Source organism: Leptonychotes weddellii, chromosome 11 (assembly GCF_054177405.1).
Source record: "Leptonychotes weddellii isolate Sample4059 chromosome 11, ASM5417740v2, whole genome shotgun sequence".
In the NCBI taxonomy this organism is placed as follows: domain Eukaryota; kingdom Metazoa; phylum Chordata; class Mammalia; order Carnivora; family Phocidae; genus Leptonychotes; species Leptonychotes weddellii.
The window spans coordinates 24107698-24126254 of record NC_138379.1 but is presented as its reverse complement, the minus strand read 5'-3'; the positions used below and the strand labels follow the sequence as shown (position 1 = coordinate 24126254).

At 37.0% G+C, this 18557-nt stretch overlaps 1 protein-coding gene across 2 annotated transcripts in view; it reads right to left on the bottom strand.

The window, feature by feature from the left end:
- The window catches only part of LOC102733322 (uncharacterized), a 171433-nt gene that overhangs the window by 85184 nt on the left and 67692 nt on the right, over window positions 1–18557 (bottom strand). For both annotated transcript variants that reach the window (XM_081798393.1, XM_081798392.1), the window contains exon 2: window positions 1888–2133. In XM_081798393.1, coding sequence (XP_081654519.1) covers window positions 1888–2105 — 218 coding nt within the window. In that variant the 5' untranslated portion in view covers window positions 2106–2133. The remainder of the gene's footprint in view (window positions 1–1887; window positions 2134–18557) is intronic.

Genomic DNA, 18557 nt, shown 5'->3' with positions numbered 1-18557 from the left:
GCTATTTCAAAAAGACAAAGAATAACAACTTTTGGCAAGGAGATGGAAAAAAGGGAACCCTTGTGCATTGTTGGTAGGGATGTAAAATTGGTGTAGCCACCATGGAAAACAGTATGGAAGTTCCTCAAAAAATTAAAAATGGAAATACCATATGATTCCACCTCTGGGTATTTATCCGAATTATATGAAAACACTAATTTGAAAAGATATATGCACCCCTATGTTCATTGCAGTATTATTTACAATAACCAGGATATGGAAAAAACATAATATGCATTGATGGATGAATGGATAAAGAAGATGAAGTATATATATAGATATATATCTATATCTATATATATAAACAAGGTTTAATAGAAATCCTTGAAAAAGTAAGCCAACAAACAGAAAAGAAAACCACAGTTAAATTCAACAGAAGAAAAGTCATGGACTCTGATGAAGAGGACGATTATTGAAATTTAAGATGTTTAGAGACTGGAACTTAATGGAACAGTTCTAGGACAGATAAGACTGGGTAGAAGTGAAGATCTGATTGTTTACTTTGTTTATTGTCTATATATGCCTTTTAAAAAAATAAACTTGTTATGCAAAAAAAAAATCCACAAATATATATATCTATATAGATATAGATATATATTTATATTGTATATATACACAATGGAATATTACTCAGCCATAAAAAATAATGAAACCTTGCATTTGTGACAACATGGATGGACCTTGAGGGTATTATGATGAATGAAATTAAGTCAGACAGAGAAAGACAAATGCTATATGAACTCACTTATATGTGGAATCTAAAAACAAAATGAAACTCATAGATACAGAGAAAAGAGTGGTGGTGCCACAGGGGAGAGGGGCTGGAGGGTGAGCAAAACGGGTGAAGGGGGTCAAGAGGTACAAGCCTCCAGTTATAAAAGAAATAAGTCATGGGGATGTAATGTACAGCACGGTGACTCTAGTCAATAGTATTGTCGTGCACATTTGAAAGTTGCTAGAAGAGTAAATCTTAAAAGTTTTCATCACAAGGAAAAAAAAACAAGGTTTTGTAACTTTGCATGGTGATGGATAGTAACAGACTTAGTGTGGTGATCATGATGTATACAAATATCGAGTCATTACATTGTTCACCTCAAACAAGTATGATATTATATGTCAGTTATACCTCAATTTAGAAAGTCTGTATAAAATGCTTCACAGTGCTAGACACAGAGAAAGCTCTCAATAGATGTAGTTATATTTATAGGAGACTCACTATGGTTAAATAAGTTGATCAAAATTGCACAGCTAATGCAAAGTCGCGGTAGGATTTACTCAGATCTGTCTATACGACACAATCTTTTTTTCTTTTTACAATACAATCTTTCATACTGAGAATTATACTAACCAAATATATACTAACCACCTTGCAAACACACATCAAAAGGCAATCATGTCATCATTGCATTCAGAGGCTATAACAACATCTTTATATCCTTACTCTCCTTCCCCCTTATGTGCCCTGTTTGGGGGAAGCAGCTGCTTTTCTCACAAAAAGGCCCGAGGGCTGATGTTATTGTCTGCTCAAGTTTAAATAGATGTGGGGGGTTTTTTGTGGAGATGCTCATTTGAGATGCAAAGCCTGCACATTTGCCGCCAATTTAGTGCAAAGGACCAAGATATACGAACACCTGAGACTGCAGGAGCAGCAGGGTGACACTTCCTCACTCACATGTCGGTCCTCCTGTTCCCCTGTTGAATCACCTGACTTTCAGTGGGCTCAACAAAAAGGTGCCCTAGCAGAAGAAGATGGAAGGAATCTCTTCCCATCATGCCCTGCATGAACTCCCAGCAAAGGGCGTGCCGGAGGAATGACAGAAGGACATGGGGCTCAGAAGCCAAACCTACCTGATCAGGTAGTGGTTGATAATAGTGTCGAAGTAGCTGTAGTACACGGCATTGTTCACGTGGCCATACTGGTCATTGTCCTGCCATCTCGTCTGGATGGGTAAGAAGTACCCATAGGCCTCATGGTGTCGATGACAATCCGCAACTCTCTGGCTCTTTGGTGATGTGCCCAAGGAACGGACATTCCTAGGAAGCAATCTCGAAGCCCAACAGGTCATAGCTGGTGATTGCCGTCTTGGAGCAGACCTTCAAGAAGAAAGCAACAAAGGATAAGGATGGTGTGCCGAAATCTTGATATCAGGTTTACAAAAGCAATTTCATTCAATTTTGCCCATCGGTTTCAAAAGGAAATTCGATTTTTCTCCTAGGAGGTAAATCTTCCTTTATAATCCAAGTCCTTGTCACGAATCTGTTTACTTTTTTAAAAGACTCCTTACTAAAAAGGCTTTCGCAAACACTGACAGAAACCAGTGAAGCCTCTGTTTGAATTTGACTAGTGGGAATTTAAATTAAAAAAATTTGATTTATATTTGTATGGAGGTCTTCTGTTCCACAAAGTATTTTCAAGGCGGGTACATTCTTTCCTCCCTCCCTCCCTCCCTCTCTCCTTCCCTCCCTCCCTTCCCTCCTTTCAGATTTTTTATTTATTTATTTATTTATTTATTTGAGAGGGTGAGTAGGGGCAGAGGGAGAGCAAGTCTTAAGCAGACTCCACACTGAGCGTGGAGCCCAAGGAGGGGCTCAATCTCATGACCCTGAGATCTCAACTTGAGCCAAAACCGAGAGTCCGACACTTAACTGACTGCACCACCCAGGCACCCCGAAGTGGGTACATTTCTGCCGAAATCTGTAACACCACTGAGGGCATAAAGAGAGAGCTCAGGCAACCAGTATAAAATAAAATGTTTGCCAGAAAATATCATCAACTGGGCCTACTATCAGGGCTTTTTTAAGGGTATGAATTTTTTTCTTGGAACAAAAGTAACTTTCCAAAAATGGGAAAAAATTTAAATATGCATAACAAAGGGGGGATACCCAACAACCCAATGACACCAGTTATATTCATTATTCCAGTCTTATATTCATGTATCTGTATATGCATTCTTAAATTGGACCATATTGCACATGCCCTGTCACTATCTCTTATGCTTAACAATAGATCATTATCATGCGTGCATATTCTTCTACATCATTTGTAATGTTGAATTCCATAATATTCCATTGTATTAAAGCACCACAATTTATCAAATCCTCTATTGTTGCATACTTAGGATTCTGATTCCAATTTTATTGACTGGGATTAGAATCTTTGTAAATAAATCTTCCCACACATCCGGATTATTTTCTTGGGGTAAACACCACCCAAGCAGAATTGCTAAAGGGCAATTGTTAAAGAGTTTGAGATAAATCGGTGCCCTCCAGAAAGGTGGTACCAACTTCTACCCTCCCCAGTGGTGATGTGCAGGCCAATTTCCTTGTTGATTTTAAAATGCTTTGTCGATTTGACTGTGTTCTCTCATTTCCACACAAATTCAATGAAATGTGCTAAGTGGAGAGATGACTCCTGCCACCGGCTGTGTTAGAATAACCAGTATCAGAATAACCCCTCTGTTTGAGAAGCGCTATCAAAGCTAGATAAATATAAAAGAAGAGCTGCTTGAAGCTAGGAGCAAATAATCAAGGCAGCAGGACTTTACAGGCTGCAACCTTGGGGACAGGGGAACACATTCAAGGGAGCCCAGCACTTGCCAACACTTTCTCATCCGGGTATTTGCCAGCTCAACGTGTGGGGAATAAAGCCTGCAAGATGGCAGCAGCCTACAGCTCCTGGTGGTCTTGTCATGTTGGAAGAGGGGACAAAAAGTGATAGGCCAGCATCCTGGAGAAGGGTGAGCTGCAGAGATGTGAGCCTGGAGGTGCAGGGTCCCCTCAGGGCATCTGCTGCCTCCCACACAGCACATGCTCTGAGGAGACAGACAAACCCTTGGAAAGCAACTACTACAAGGCTAAAAACCTAAGGAGAAAATAGGAGTCTCACTGTGCTGAGGACATAGCTTTCAGGGCTGCTGATGAGGAGGGCAAAGACCCCAGACTCTCAGATTCAACCCGAGAAGGGTTACCCCCTTACAGGGAGGACAAACTTTAAACTGATCAGCCTTGATCAAGCTTACCTACCCAAGTTAAATCACCTTGAGAGGGAAATAACACCACCTACAGCCTCTGCAATGTTTCATACACAAAGTCTGGCATTCAGTCAAAACCAGCCAGGCCTACCAGTAAAGAGGAACGAATGACCAAAATCCAAAAGTATTAAAAAAAAATAAAAATAAAAAATAAAGAGATTCAGAGACTCACACAAATTTTAAAATAACCATGATTACCAGACATCAGATAAAGGGCTAATATCCATCCCTAATACATAAAAAACTCTAAAACTGAGGGGGTTAAGAGTTTTAAAAACCCAACAGAAAAATAAATGAAAGTCACAAAGAGACAATCCACAAATGTTTTTAAATGACCTTTAAACATATGAAAAGATAGACTTAGGTCATAATATGAGAAATTATAACTATGCTGCATTACTGTTTCTCAATGATGAAATCTGGTAAAAATACAAAGCTTGACAGCACATTCTCTTGACAGGACCTCTTATACGCTGCTGGTGGGAATGTCCCCCACCTCTATGGGAGGAGAATATGACAATATCTAATGCAATCACGAGTGAGTTTACCTTTTGGCTCATATCTAAGAATTTACCTTGAAGGTACACCTTCAAGAATACAAAAATACAGGGCGCCTGGGTGGCTCAGTTGGTTGGGCGACTGCCTTCAGCTCAGGTCATGATCCTGGAGTCCCTGGATCGAGTCCCGCATCGGGCTCCCTGTTCGGCAGGCAGTCTGCTTCTCCCTCTGACCCTCCCGACCCTCCCCCCTCTCATGTGCTCTCTCTCTCAGTCTCCCTCTCTCTCAAATAAATAAATAAAATCTTTAAAAAAAAAAAGAATACAAAAATACATATGAACAAGGAACATCACTATTGGTTATTGAAAAAATACTGGGATAAAACAAACAGAGGATTGGTTGAATCAACTATGGTACATTCACACGATGGTATATTATAGAGCTGTAAATAAAAACTAAAGAAGGTGTGGTAAGGAGTGATTTCCAGGATGTATTTGCATTCAGTCAAAATAAGCAAAGGGCAAGAAAGCATATATAGTATGCTACTTTTGCATAAGAAAGAAGAGAAAATAAGCTCTTTTCTGGGAGATACAGGCTAGCTGGAGCAAGGCAGAGGGAGAACACCCAGATGGTATGCACAGCCTATGTTCCTTGAAAGCAGCTCTACAGGCCACTAGATGTCTGACAAACCTGAAGCCTGCTCCTCAGACCACAGCTCCAGGCCAGGCACAAAGACCTATTTCACAGGACTGGGGGGTGTGCTTCTGTCTGTTATCTATGCAATGCCCTGGGGGTGGCATCCTGCCAAGAACTGCCTCTCTGACTGCCACAGTCTCCTGGGACACAGGGATGCAAGCCCCTACCCCATCCCCGGCTACTAGAGCCAGGGGATCAAGGGATGTCCTCTGGGTAGCAGCTGCAAAAACCAGGGCACCAAACAGGCAAAAGCTCCCTTCCAGGAAATGTTGGTACTCTGGAGCACGGCAAAGGGAGAGCGTAAAGATGGCACCAGCCAGTCTCCATCCCCAGAGAGTTTTCTAGCGGCTACTAGATGTGTTAAATTTGATGCCTGTGCTTAGGCTAATGCTTTAATAAGATAATTATTTATTTATATTTACAAAAGGAAAATAAGGAAGGTTGAACTTGAAACTAATGAGGGTGCATTAACAAGGTGGGTGGGGTGAAAAAGGGGAAGTAATACTCCTCTGAATATAGCTTTTTGTGTCATTTTGGGTTTGGGGACCATGTTAATGTTTTACATACTCACACATGATGATGATGAAATTAACAATGATGGAAGGAAAAGAAATAAAAAATGGAATATAAACAGAAACAAATGAGTCCAACTATATTTCAAATGAGTAACAATCACACTGAAGGGAAAAATAATTACTTTTGAATACAGAGTTTTGACTATATACCCTCAGTCTAAAGACAAAAATCTTTTAACAAATACTAAACACTGGGTTAGTGCACATGTTTTTTTATAGTGGTAGGATTAGCAATTCTGGAACTGCTTTCTGTGAACCTAAGACTGGGAAAATGGGTAGATATGCCAAGGATAATGTGAGCCAGGTTTCTCACTTGGAGAAAGGATTTACAAATAGGAAGGGGAAAAACTAAGATAAGACTTCTGGTGTTAGATTAAATTTTGGAGTATCAGTATGAATTCACAGATTAGAGACAGAAATAGAGGTTTCTTATCTCCACTGAGCCTAGACACAATGACACTCTAGTAGCAAAATGATCATATTGAAGTATCCAGATCTTAGGTTCTAAACACCTTTCTCCACTAAAGGAAAGGAGGATGCCTTAAAGAAATGACTGATTCCAATGCTGGGGCAGATAAAATAAAAGATGATCCTGTTGTGGCACATCGTGTTGTGCCAGCAAGTAAAGAAAGTTCAAAGAAGATTGCAAAAGTCCATAAGAGCCTGCCTAAGGGGGTTTGAAATGGCCATATCTGGACTATTTGAGCATTAGATTTAAAAATGAGATCAAGGGTGGGGGGTGCCTGGGTGGTCAGTCAGTTGGGCATCCAACTCTTGATTTCAGCTTGGGTCACAATCTCAGGGTTGTGAGATCGAGCCCCACATTGGGCTCCACACTAGGTGTGGAGCCTGCTTGGGATTCTCTCCCTCTCTCTCCTTCTGTCCCCACAACTCTCTAAAAGAAAAAATTAGATTGATGGATTATAATCTTCTCAATTAAATAAGAATTCCTAAGTCTGCAAAATTAATAAATGGGGTTGAAGGAAAAGTTATTCTTTCCCTAGGTATGCCAAGTAATAAATGTAGAAAGGATAATAGATTTAGAAAATCATCATTTTGCAAATATCATAGTAATAATTGATTCAGTCAAGAATCACTGATGAATGCTAAAATACACTGGGCACAAGTTTGGTGAGGAGCATAATATTTATATGGTCCCCAAATATTTCTCCCACAAATTACTTACTCATTACAAATCAATAACAGTAGCTTTATGGTGGATCACACACAAAGACAGTATGATTTTACCAAGTTATCCAAGTCAGTAACACCAATAACAAACCAACAGACTGAGACAATATACTGAGACAGACACAGTATCACTTCTGTGCTATTTCTGGCAACAATGCATTATCTGAATCTAATCATGATGGAACATCAGAAAAACCAAAATTGAAGAACATTCTACAAAGTAATTGTTCTATATTCTTAAAAAATATCAAGATCATGAAAGACAAATAAGGGTGGAAGAATTATTTTAATTAAAAGAGACTAAATATCCCTGACAAGTAATTGTAAGGCATGATCCTAAATCACTGGATTGGGAAAAAATGTAGCTATAAGGGACATTATTGCAAGAACTGATAAAAATTTGAATTCAGATTGTAGATCACACAATAGTATTATATCAATATTAAACTTCCTAATTTTGATAGTTGTACTGTGGTTATGTAAGATGAATTCCTTGTTTTTAGTAAACTCAACTGAAGAATTTAGGAAATAAGAAGCATGACATTTGCAACATCCTGTCAAATGGTTCAGAAAGAAATAATGTGTGTGAATGTGGCAGGGGAGAACACCTGTGCATGGAGGAAAGGATGATAAGGCAAATGGGGAAAAAAATGTAACACACTGTAACTCTTGGTAGAAGATATACAGTAATGCTTTCCACCATTCCTACAAGTTTTCTGTAAATTTGAAATTTAAAAAAATTAAAGTTGTCCCCCAAAACTATTATTCATATGTTCAAAAACAGATTTTAAAAAACTATTTTACCAGAGCAATGGAATCTATGAAATATAATCATTATATTATGAATTCAGTAGATAGGTTAAACAACAGATTAGTCATAGTAGAAGAAAAAAATTAACTGGAACATAGGTCAGTTTAAATATTAAGATTGAAGCACAAATAGATAAAAAAATTTAAAATACAAACAAGCATAACCAACACATAGAGGACAGCACTTTTTTTTTTAAGTGATATAATTGTTGTAATTAAAGTTTTAGATAAACAGGAGGCAGATAATGGGTAAGAAGCAATATTTGAAGAGATACTGACAGAAAGTTTTCCCAGACTGAAAGACCTGGAGCCACAGATCCAAGAATCATTATGACTCCAAGTTGGTTAAATTAAAGAAAAGCAACCAGAACAAAACTGCTGAAAACCAAAGACAAAGACAAAGAGAATCTTGAAGAAAAAAAGAAAAGACATTTTACCTTCAAAGCAACAACAATGGGCTGACTTATTTGATGGAAACAACGGAAAACAGAAGATGGGCACCTTGAAAGCTCTTCAAGTAAAGAATTGCAAAGCTAGAATTCTACACCCAGAGAAAATATCCTTCAAAATTGAAATCTAAATAAATAGCCATTTTAACAAAACCTGAGAGAATTCATCCCAGCAGATCTACACTAAGGGAAATGCAGAAGGGTACTCTTTAAGCAGGAGGAAAATGATCCTCAATGAAAGCATAATAATGAAGAAAAGAATGAAGAGCAGTGGAAAGGGTAAATAAGTGGGTAAATTTAAATTAATACTGACTCCTTAAATAATAATATTGATAATATCTTATGGTATTTAATATATATAATATAAATATATAGATATTTAAAATATTCCACAGCAGTAGCAAAGAGATAGTAGAGTAAATTCAGTTATAGTGTTCTAAGGTCCTTGTATTCTTCAGTAAGTGGTAACAATACTAATTTAAGGTTGACCGTAAGTCCAGGATGCATGTTGTAACCTCTAGGATAATCACAAAAATAACAGAAAATGAATATTTAATTAACAAAAGGAAAACTAAGCAATAAAAAAAATCTTCAAATCCAAAGAAGAAAATATGTAAGGTGAAATGACCAAAATACAGATGAGACACACAAAAAACAAAGTAAGGTAGTAGACGTGAGAAAAAAAATAACAATAATTACATTAGTTGTAACTAAATACTCCAAATAATAGACAAAGATTGTCAAAATGTATTTTTTTTAAACCCAACTACACATTACTTAAATGTAAGGACACAGAAAAGCTGTGAGGAAAAAGATGGAAAACATACAAACATTAACCCAAAAAAAAAAGGCTGGTATAAATGTACTAAAAACAGACAAAATAGATTTTAAGGCAAGGAGTATTACTACATATAAAGAAAAACTTTTGGTAAAGATAGAAGGTCAATTCAACATGAAGATCTCAACATAGTCTCAAATGTAGCAAAAGCTAACAAAACCAAAGGAGTAACAGACAAATTCCCAAACCCAGTGGGCAGCTTTAACACACATCTCTCCGTAGCTAAAAGAACAGGCAGAAAATAAATTAGGTAAAATATAGAAAATCAGAACAACATGATTAACAAACTTAACAGAGCACCCAATGATTACAGAATATACCTTATTTTCAAGTATCTATGGAACAGTTACCAAAATAAAACATATACCAGGCCATAAAACACGTCCCAACAAATTTCAAAGAATTAAAATCAGGGTATGCTCTCTCACTACAGTGGAATTAATCTAAAAATCAATAACAAGGAAAAAACTTTGAAAATCCTTAAATACCTGAAAATCAATTAATAAAGTTGTAAATAACCTATGAGTTAAGTAAGAAATAACAATAGAAATAATAAAACATTTTCAATGAATAATAATGCAAATATGATATATAAAAACTTGTGGGATACAGCTCATCTGTACTTAGAGAAAATATAACAGTTAAATGAAAATCTCAGGATGAAAATCAATGACCTAAGGATCCATCTCAAGAAGTGTGAAAAGGAACAGCAAATGAAACTCAAAGAAAGTATAAGAGCAACAATAAAAGATAAGGGCAAAAATTAATTTAAAAAGAAAAAAAGTAGGGCACAGGTCATTAAACTTTTTCTGTAAAGGGACAAAGGGTAAATATTTCAGACCTTGTGGACTACATGATTTTCACCACTATTCAACACTGCCATTGCAGTGCAAAAGCAACCACGGACAATACGTAAATGAATGGATTTAGCTGTATTCCAATAAAACTATAGTTACAAAAACAAGTGATGGGTAGATCTGACCAGGAGCCATATTTTGCCAATCCATGCAATAGAGGAATACAACAAAAATAAAAGTTGGCTCTTTAAATTAAAAAAAAAAAAAGAATTGATAAAATGCTAGTAATACTATAAAGGGAAAAAGAACATCACTACAGATCTTACAAGCATTAAAAAGATAAGAGACATTATAAATAACCTTAGACCAATAAATTTGATAATTTTGATGATATGGACAGATACCTTTTTTAAAATACTAACTTACCAAAAGTGACACAAGAAAAAAAAAAAATAGATAATCCAGTCTTATGTCCATTAAAAATAAGAAGCTATAATTCAAAGCCTACTCATAAAGAAAACTTCAGGCCCAAATCACTTTATCAGTGAATTCTTTAAACATTTCAAAAAGAACCAACACAAATCTTATATAAATTATTTCATAGAATGGATAAAATAAAATCACTTCTGAACTCATTTTATGAGGCCCCCTACCAAAACTTACCAAAAAATAATTATTACCAGAAAGGAAAAGAATAAGCCAATCTCTCTCATGAACATAGATGAAAAAATCTGACAAAATCAAATAAAAATATTAGCAGATCAAATCCTATGATACAGAAAAAGAAGATTTCAACCAAGTTAATTTATAACAGTAATACAAAGCTAGTTTAACATTTGAAAATCAATCAATATAATTTACCCCATGAGGTAAATAAGAAAAATTATATAGTCACGGGGCGCCTGGGTGGCTCAGTTGGTTAAGCGACTGCCTTCAGCTCGGGTCATGATCCTGGAGTCCCAGGATCGAGTCCCGCATCGGGCTCCCTGCTCAGCGAGAAGCCTGCTTCTCCCTCTGACCCTCCCCCCTCTCATGTACTCTCTCTCATTCTATCTCTCTCAAATAAATAAATAAAAATCTTTAAAAAAAAAATTATATAGTCACTAAATAGATGCCCCAAACAAGCATTTGATGAGATTCAATGTCCGTTCATGATGTTTAAAAATCTTGATAAACTAGTAATAGAAGAAATCATCACTTCTATTGAGCATCATAATGTTTAATGTACTATTAAACATTATCATCATTGTATTTCTATTAAGCATAGTGGTCCAAAGAAAAGAAATTAAAATTATTAAAATTATTTTTTTAAGCTTTAAAAGAAAAATCTGTGTCATTGATCACAGATTATAGAATTATATACATAAAATATTCAAAATAATCTACAAATAAACTATTGATTAAAAAGTGAGGGGTGCCTGGGTGGCTTAGTTGGTTAAGCAACTGCCTTTGGCTCAGGTCATGATCCTGGAGTCCCAATATCGAGTCCCACATCAAGCTCCCTGCTCAGTGGGGAGTCTGCTTCTCCCTCTGACCACCCCCTCTCGTGTTCTCTCTCTCATTCTCTCTCTCTCTCTCACATAAATAAATAAAATCTTAAAAAAAAAAAAAAAGTGAATTTAGCCATCATGGGCTACAGACATCATACTTAAAAATCAACTATATTTCTATATACTAACACTGAACAGATGGAAAATGAAATTTTAAAACAATATCATTTACATTGCTATAATGTAAGCTATCTAAGAATCCCCAGCATCAAAAATACCAGATACCTAGGAACAGCATGTGTAAGACCCGTACATTGAAAACTACAAAGCACTGCTGAGAAAAATTAAGGAAGAGCTACAAAATTGGAGGGATATACTATGTCCATGGATTAGAAGACTAAGTATTGCAAAGATGTCAGTTCTCCCCATTGATCTTGAAGTTCAGTGTAAACCCAATCAAAACCTGAGCTGGCTTTTCTATAAAAATTAATAAACTGATCCTAAAATTTTACATGGAAAGGCAAAAGAGCTAGAACAGCCAAAAAAAAAAAAAAAAAACCATGAAAATGAATAAAGTTAAAGAATTTACATTATCAAATATCAAGATGTATGATAAAGTATAGGGTAATTAAAATAGTGATATTGGGATAAGATGGACAAATAAATCAGTGAAACAAAATAGAGCATCTAGAAAATAGACCACTCATATAAGACCACCTAATTTATGAAAAAAGTGCTACTCAATGCAATGGGAGAAAAGATGGTATGTTTAATAACTGACATTTTTAAATGAAATTTTAACCCACCTCAAAGCATGCATACATATCAATTCCACATGAATTACAGATCTAAATGTAAAAGGAAAAACAATAAACCTTCTGGAAAGTAACACAGGCTATATTCTTAATGTTGGGGTGAGCAAAATAACTTCTGAATACAGGACACAAAAATCACTTACCATAAAAAGAAAAGATTAATAAATAAAACTTCCTCAAAATTAAGAACTTACATTTATCAAAAGATACCAGTAAGGTATGTAATACACATATCCAGTAAAGAATTCATTCCCAAAATATAGAGAGAACTTCCAAAAATCAATGAGAAAAAAATGGACAACCCAATTTTTTAAAAAAGAAGAAAAAGACTTAAGTAGGCACATAATGAAAGAGGACATCCAAATGGCCAATACACATAATAAAAGGTGCTATCTAACCATTATTAGCCATCAAGAAAATGCAATGATAACCACAATGATTTCACTTTTAAACCCCTCAGAATGGCTAAAATTTTACTTTGTTGGTGAGTATGTAGAGCAATTAGAACTTTAATACTCTTCTGATGGGAGTGTGACTGGTAGCTACAACTCAGAAATCTATTTCCCAGTATCTACTAAAATTGTACAAACACATATCCTGTGACCCAGCAATTCCACTCCTTTGCATATATCCAACAGGAATGCATACATATGTCCACCAAAAGACACATACAAGAATATCTATAACAGCATTGTTCATATAGCCCCAAACTGGAAACAAAACAAATAGTAGGATGGATAAATAGTGGTAGATTCATGGAATAGAGTACTACACAACAATGAAAAATGACTTTCTGATACACATAATCACATTAATGTATCTTACAGAAATAATTTTGAGGGAAAGAAGTGAAACACAAGAGCGTACTTGCTTTATGATTGTACTCATATAAAGTTCCAAAACATCAGAAGCTACAGTGACAGAAATCAGAATGATTACTACTTTCAATAATGACTGGGGAGAGGTATAAAGAATGCTTTTGCAGTGTTAGTAATGCTCTACAACTTGGTCTGGGTGGTGTTTACATGGGTATATTACTCTGTAGAAACTTACCAAGCTTCTTTCATTTATGAATGTGCTATACTTCAATTAAAATGTTTTCCCAAAAAGTATGCTATGTGGACAGAAGTTATATGATTATATTAAGTCTCTAGTGTCCAGAAAAGTTTATTTTTTTTTATACAGAGAATTTATCTCTCGTCCATTTACCCTAATGCTAACTCAAAAAACTTGAGAAAGTTAAGTTCTTCTTTATCCATATAAGGCCTTGTTATATCAGTTGTTCTGTGGATGTGCACATACAGCCCCAAGCAGACACTGATAAAAACAGATTTTAACTCTCACATGGTAAAAAAGAAAGTAATGTCTTAGAACCTTTGATGACCTGAAAATAACCTGCCATCTAGGTGACATTTACAAGGAGAAGTTTTTTAAACTTGTACATTTTTACACTAAACTTTCCTGAGGAATCAACCTCCATCGCCTGTTACCTTCGGGGAACACAGAGGTTAATAATATTCATTCACTTGAACACACACAAAAATCTCAAAATAAAAGAATGCTCTGCATGATACTGAGTACCAGGTGGCATTCTGACTGACCACGAAGAGAAAGTAGAGGGAAATCCTTTTTTCAAGCAATTTTAAAGAGCTGTATATTTAAGTAGCAAAGAACACGAGCATATCCAAAGGAAATCAATTTTGACACCTGCTTCATAGATACTCAGATTTTACAAATAATATTAAGGGCATTCCATATCCTTTGGGAATGTGCCTTGACTTCACAAAGCCTGTCGCCACAAACGGGCACTTCCCTGAAGCCGAAGCAGGGGTGGGGGGAGGATCCTGCCATGCAAAGAAATTCTCAGGAAGCTGTGAAGATATTAGCTATTTTACTCAATTTATTCCAAGCTGAAACATAATAGTACATTATAAATCTCTTTTGATTTTACTTAATCTAATGAAAAAATGTTCATCTTTTTGATAAGTGCTCATTAGCCATTTTTTTCTGACATAAACAGACAAGAAAGATGTTCTTGTGCTGCATTTAAAACGCAACTCAGCTAATTACAGTGCAATGACGCAAAGAAGAAAATCAATGCACTGAAGTTTCTCACTTGAATTGTCTTTATAGTTGAATTAAATATCTAACCAAAAAAAATTTTTTTAAAGGGCCCCAGCAGTATATTTTATACTCAGGTTGAATAATGTTTAAGTAAACAAAGGCCAAATTCTAGCATATAATATAAATTTTTTTTAATTTTTTTTTTTTTTTTTTTAAAGATTTTATTTATTTGAGAGAGAGAGAGAATGAGAGACAGAGAGCATGAGAGAGAGGAGGGTCAGAGGGAGAAGCAGACTCCTTGCTGAGCAGGAAGCCCGATGTGGGACTCGACTCCGGGACTCCAGGATCATGACCTGAGCCGAAGGCAGTCGCTTAACCAACTGAGCCACCCAGGCGCCCCAAATTTTTTTAAATTTTCTGATGTCATTTACTCTCTAAAAATAGTCACTGAATTTATGAAAAGGGTACATGCTTGGAGGGGGAGCAGTGTGCTGTCCTTTTGAGAAATGGTGATAAATCTGCATAAGCAATTCACCCTATTTTACCCAGTCCCTGGTAAGACCAAAAGCCAACGTGTAGCTAATAACCGGTCCGGGTGGGAGCCAGGCCAGGGCATGTTAATAGCATAAAGCTAAGTGATTTCTGTAAGAATCAAACTTTCAGCCCAGGCTGATGCCCGGCTTTTTGGGAATATCAGATGGTTTGGACTTTTTGAACCTCAGAGTATTAATCCGCTGAAACCTTATCCTGAACAAGTCTAACAAAATTAATGCCACTTCCCAAAATGCTTGATTCACGCTCCAGGAAGAATTTCACCTACAGTAATCTGATCCTTTGGGTATCTTAAATCCAGCCTATTACCCAAATGATCATTTCATTGATTTTTTTAAATTCATGTTTTATTATAAAGTATATTTATCTGAAACTAGAAACTTTAAAAATTATTTTAGCCCTATGATATATAAATTATGCATATTGTACCCAACCTCACAGGACAAAACATCATGAGAGAAGTAAGTAAAATTGATTACTTAGCTACTTCTTCCTACTTTATGAAGTCACTATTTAAATAAATACATGCAGCTTTTTTTAAAAAAAGCCATCTTATGAAATCAGTATTTAAATAAATACATGCAGCTTTTTTAAAGCTTGTTTTAATGAACAAACAGAATAGCAAGAGAAGAGTCTATTGATGAGCTCATTGGATGGACGGTTGTCCAAGTCACCTTCACAAATGATTGTGCTATCATTTCATAGTCATTAGCCACCGGATACTAAGAAAAAAGACACACATAATATTTCCTGTATGGGGGAGCGCCTGGGTGGCTCAGTTGGTTGGGCGACTGCCTTCGGCTCAGGTCACGATCCTGGAGTCCCGGGATCGAGTCCCGCATCGGGCTCCCTGCTCGGCAGGGAGTCTGCTTCTCCCTCTGACCCTCCTCCCTCTCATGCTCTCTGTCTCTCATTCTCTCTGTATCAAATAAATAAATAAAATCTTTAAAAAAATAAAAAAAAAATATTTCCTGTATGGGGGTGGGGGAGGCTGCATGCAAGAGGCATTGCAATTAAAAGCAGTGGTCAGAGTAGAGCCAATTAAAAAAGTAACAAAGACACACAGAAGGTGAGGGCCTCTGAACATTTTGTACTACCTCTTTCCATCTACTATTCTGCAATTTCTCATTTGCACTTCAGTCTTCCTCATTTAGCTGGGAGCTCCCCAGGGACGGGACTAAGTGAATCATCTTTTTCTCCCCAGCGTGTAATACAGCACTTGGCAGGAATTGCTCAATTTCTTGTTTGTTGAATGAACAAATGAAAGAAACAAACTCTTCACCTGCTCCACAGAGAATCAGTCACATCTACTCCTACATTTTTAAAATGATGCTTTACTCTGTTTGCCTTTAGTATCCCCAAATAATCTTCCTGTCCTCTAGTCCAGTGATCTCCAAAGTGTGGGATATGCATCAAGCACTTATCTAGGATGATCCAATGATGAGAAGCATGGGGAGGCAGGAAGAAAATACTGGAACTTCCATTGGGGAGGCAGGAAGAAAATACCAGAACTTCTATTCGTGTTTATTTTTTTATATCAAGACTAAAAGACAAATTAAGCATCACTGGAATATATTATATGGGTTAATGCTGACACCCTCACTCACAGCGGGACCTGAGATGTCCTAAGGAAAAGTAGGATTCCACTCTAGAATGGCATCCTTCCTTGGACAGGGCCAAGAATAAGTAGATTTACACATCATACATTGCTACAGACAGAATGTTTATATCCCCCCAAAATTCATATGGTGAAATCTAATCCCCAACATGATGGTATTTGGAGGTGCATAGGTCGTGAGGGTGGAGTCTCATTAAATGGGATTAGCGTCCTTATAAAAGGGACTCCAGAGCACTTCCTCACCCCTTCCACCATTAACACAGTGAGAACACAATCATCTATAAACCAGGAAGCCACCCCGAGCTGGACACCAAATCTGCTGGTACCTTCATCTTGGACTTCTCAACCTCCACAACTGCGAGAAGAAAATGTTGTATATAAGCCAACAAACCATCTTCTCTAGTTTTTATTTTGAAATCTTTTGATTATAAAAATGACACATCCACTTGATTAAAACATTCCAGCTCTACAAGAGCATTAAATGAAAAATACCCACTCATTGCCTTTATAAAAAGTTACTACCCCATTATTCAACATCTTGTTCCCTACTATCCACCCACACTGGTTCTTCACTCCCATCCCACCCCCAACCCACATCTGGATGTCCACATTCATGGACGGGATTACTGGAATTGTCATATAACCACTAGACTAACTGAGCTCTCTGTCTATTCTCTTTAAGATCATTTACCACTTTTGTAATTATAATATTGTTGCTGTGATTCTTTAACTGATATCTGTCTCCTCCTCTAGACAGAGATTCTTTGAGGGCAGGGACCCACTGCTGTTGCTTTCTTAGTTTGTCCTGATTCTAGAAAGCACTCAACAAATATCTGATGACTAAATGAACGCTGACAAAGTGCTTGCTTCAGCAGCACATATACTAAATGAATGCTGACAAGTATTACAAATAGTAAAAGTTCTGGAGAACTGAACCAACGCTTGTCTGTGCACCTCAGTGACCCCTGGTAAGGGCTGGGAGAAACACGGATGTCAGAGATAAAAAGGGCTATACTCATTATTTAGGTCAAGACACTTCTATTCCCTGAGTCACCCCAGCTGAGAAACAGCAGCCCTGGTCTATTTGAGCTTATAGGAGACAGAAAAACGATTTCTTCTTTGTGTAGTGACCTACCCAAGGGAAGAATCTTTTTCATCAGGCCCTTCCTTACCTCCCAAAGTTTTCTTCTTCATAAACAAAAGGTCCTGATATCTGAGAGGCTCTCATGTTGAGTGAGACTTATCCAGCCGGACTTGGAGTGTAAAGCGCCCCCCATGAACCAACTCTCTGTCTTGATGGAAAATAAGTGATGTGCACCATGAGCTCCATAGTAAACCTCTGTCTGTAACACGACAAAACCTCACCACTTGATTTCGGCATCCTGAACACAGCCAAGGAGCACAGGCCTACTACACTCACCCTCAAAACTTCTCTGGGGAGAACAAAGCAAGAGTGTGCCAAGGGCACCCAGTGATGACTGGGCTGGGGTGTAAACCCTACCAAACCGCGTAGGGTTTCTTCCTTTTTCCCCTTCCTCTAGGGGTTGGAGACCTAGTACATGAAGATGACAGGGCAAGGCAGGAAATCATTTTAGCATAAGGACAGTATGGGAGACACCCAATATGGATTGTTTGTCATATTTTACAAATACTCCCCACCCAGAGAAGATATTGTGAAAATCCCCTCAAACCCCATCATTCAGTGTTCTGGTACCATCTGGTCAAGGACACATGGAATCAACCACCGAAAGGGCATAATTCTGAGGACTGGGAGCAAACAAATAAAAATGAAGAGGCCACAGGGCAGGAGAGAAAAGGCAAGAGCACAAGACAAGGAAGACTTACTCATCCTCCTTGAACCTGCTTCTCCATCTACAAAATGGGAGTAATGAATGCAAAGTCCTGAATTTAGGTGTAAAACGTCACGGGCACAAATCTAAGGAGGGGACTCTCTGATGAGAACCAGGGGGTTTAGTTGACCAAAGGTCAATAGGACACACGTGTGATGTATGCAATTGTTTTTAAATACAGTCTCCAGCTGCATGAATAGAAATAAAATTGTTTGCAACAAATAAAGAAAGAACAAAAGTCTAT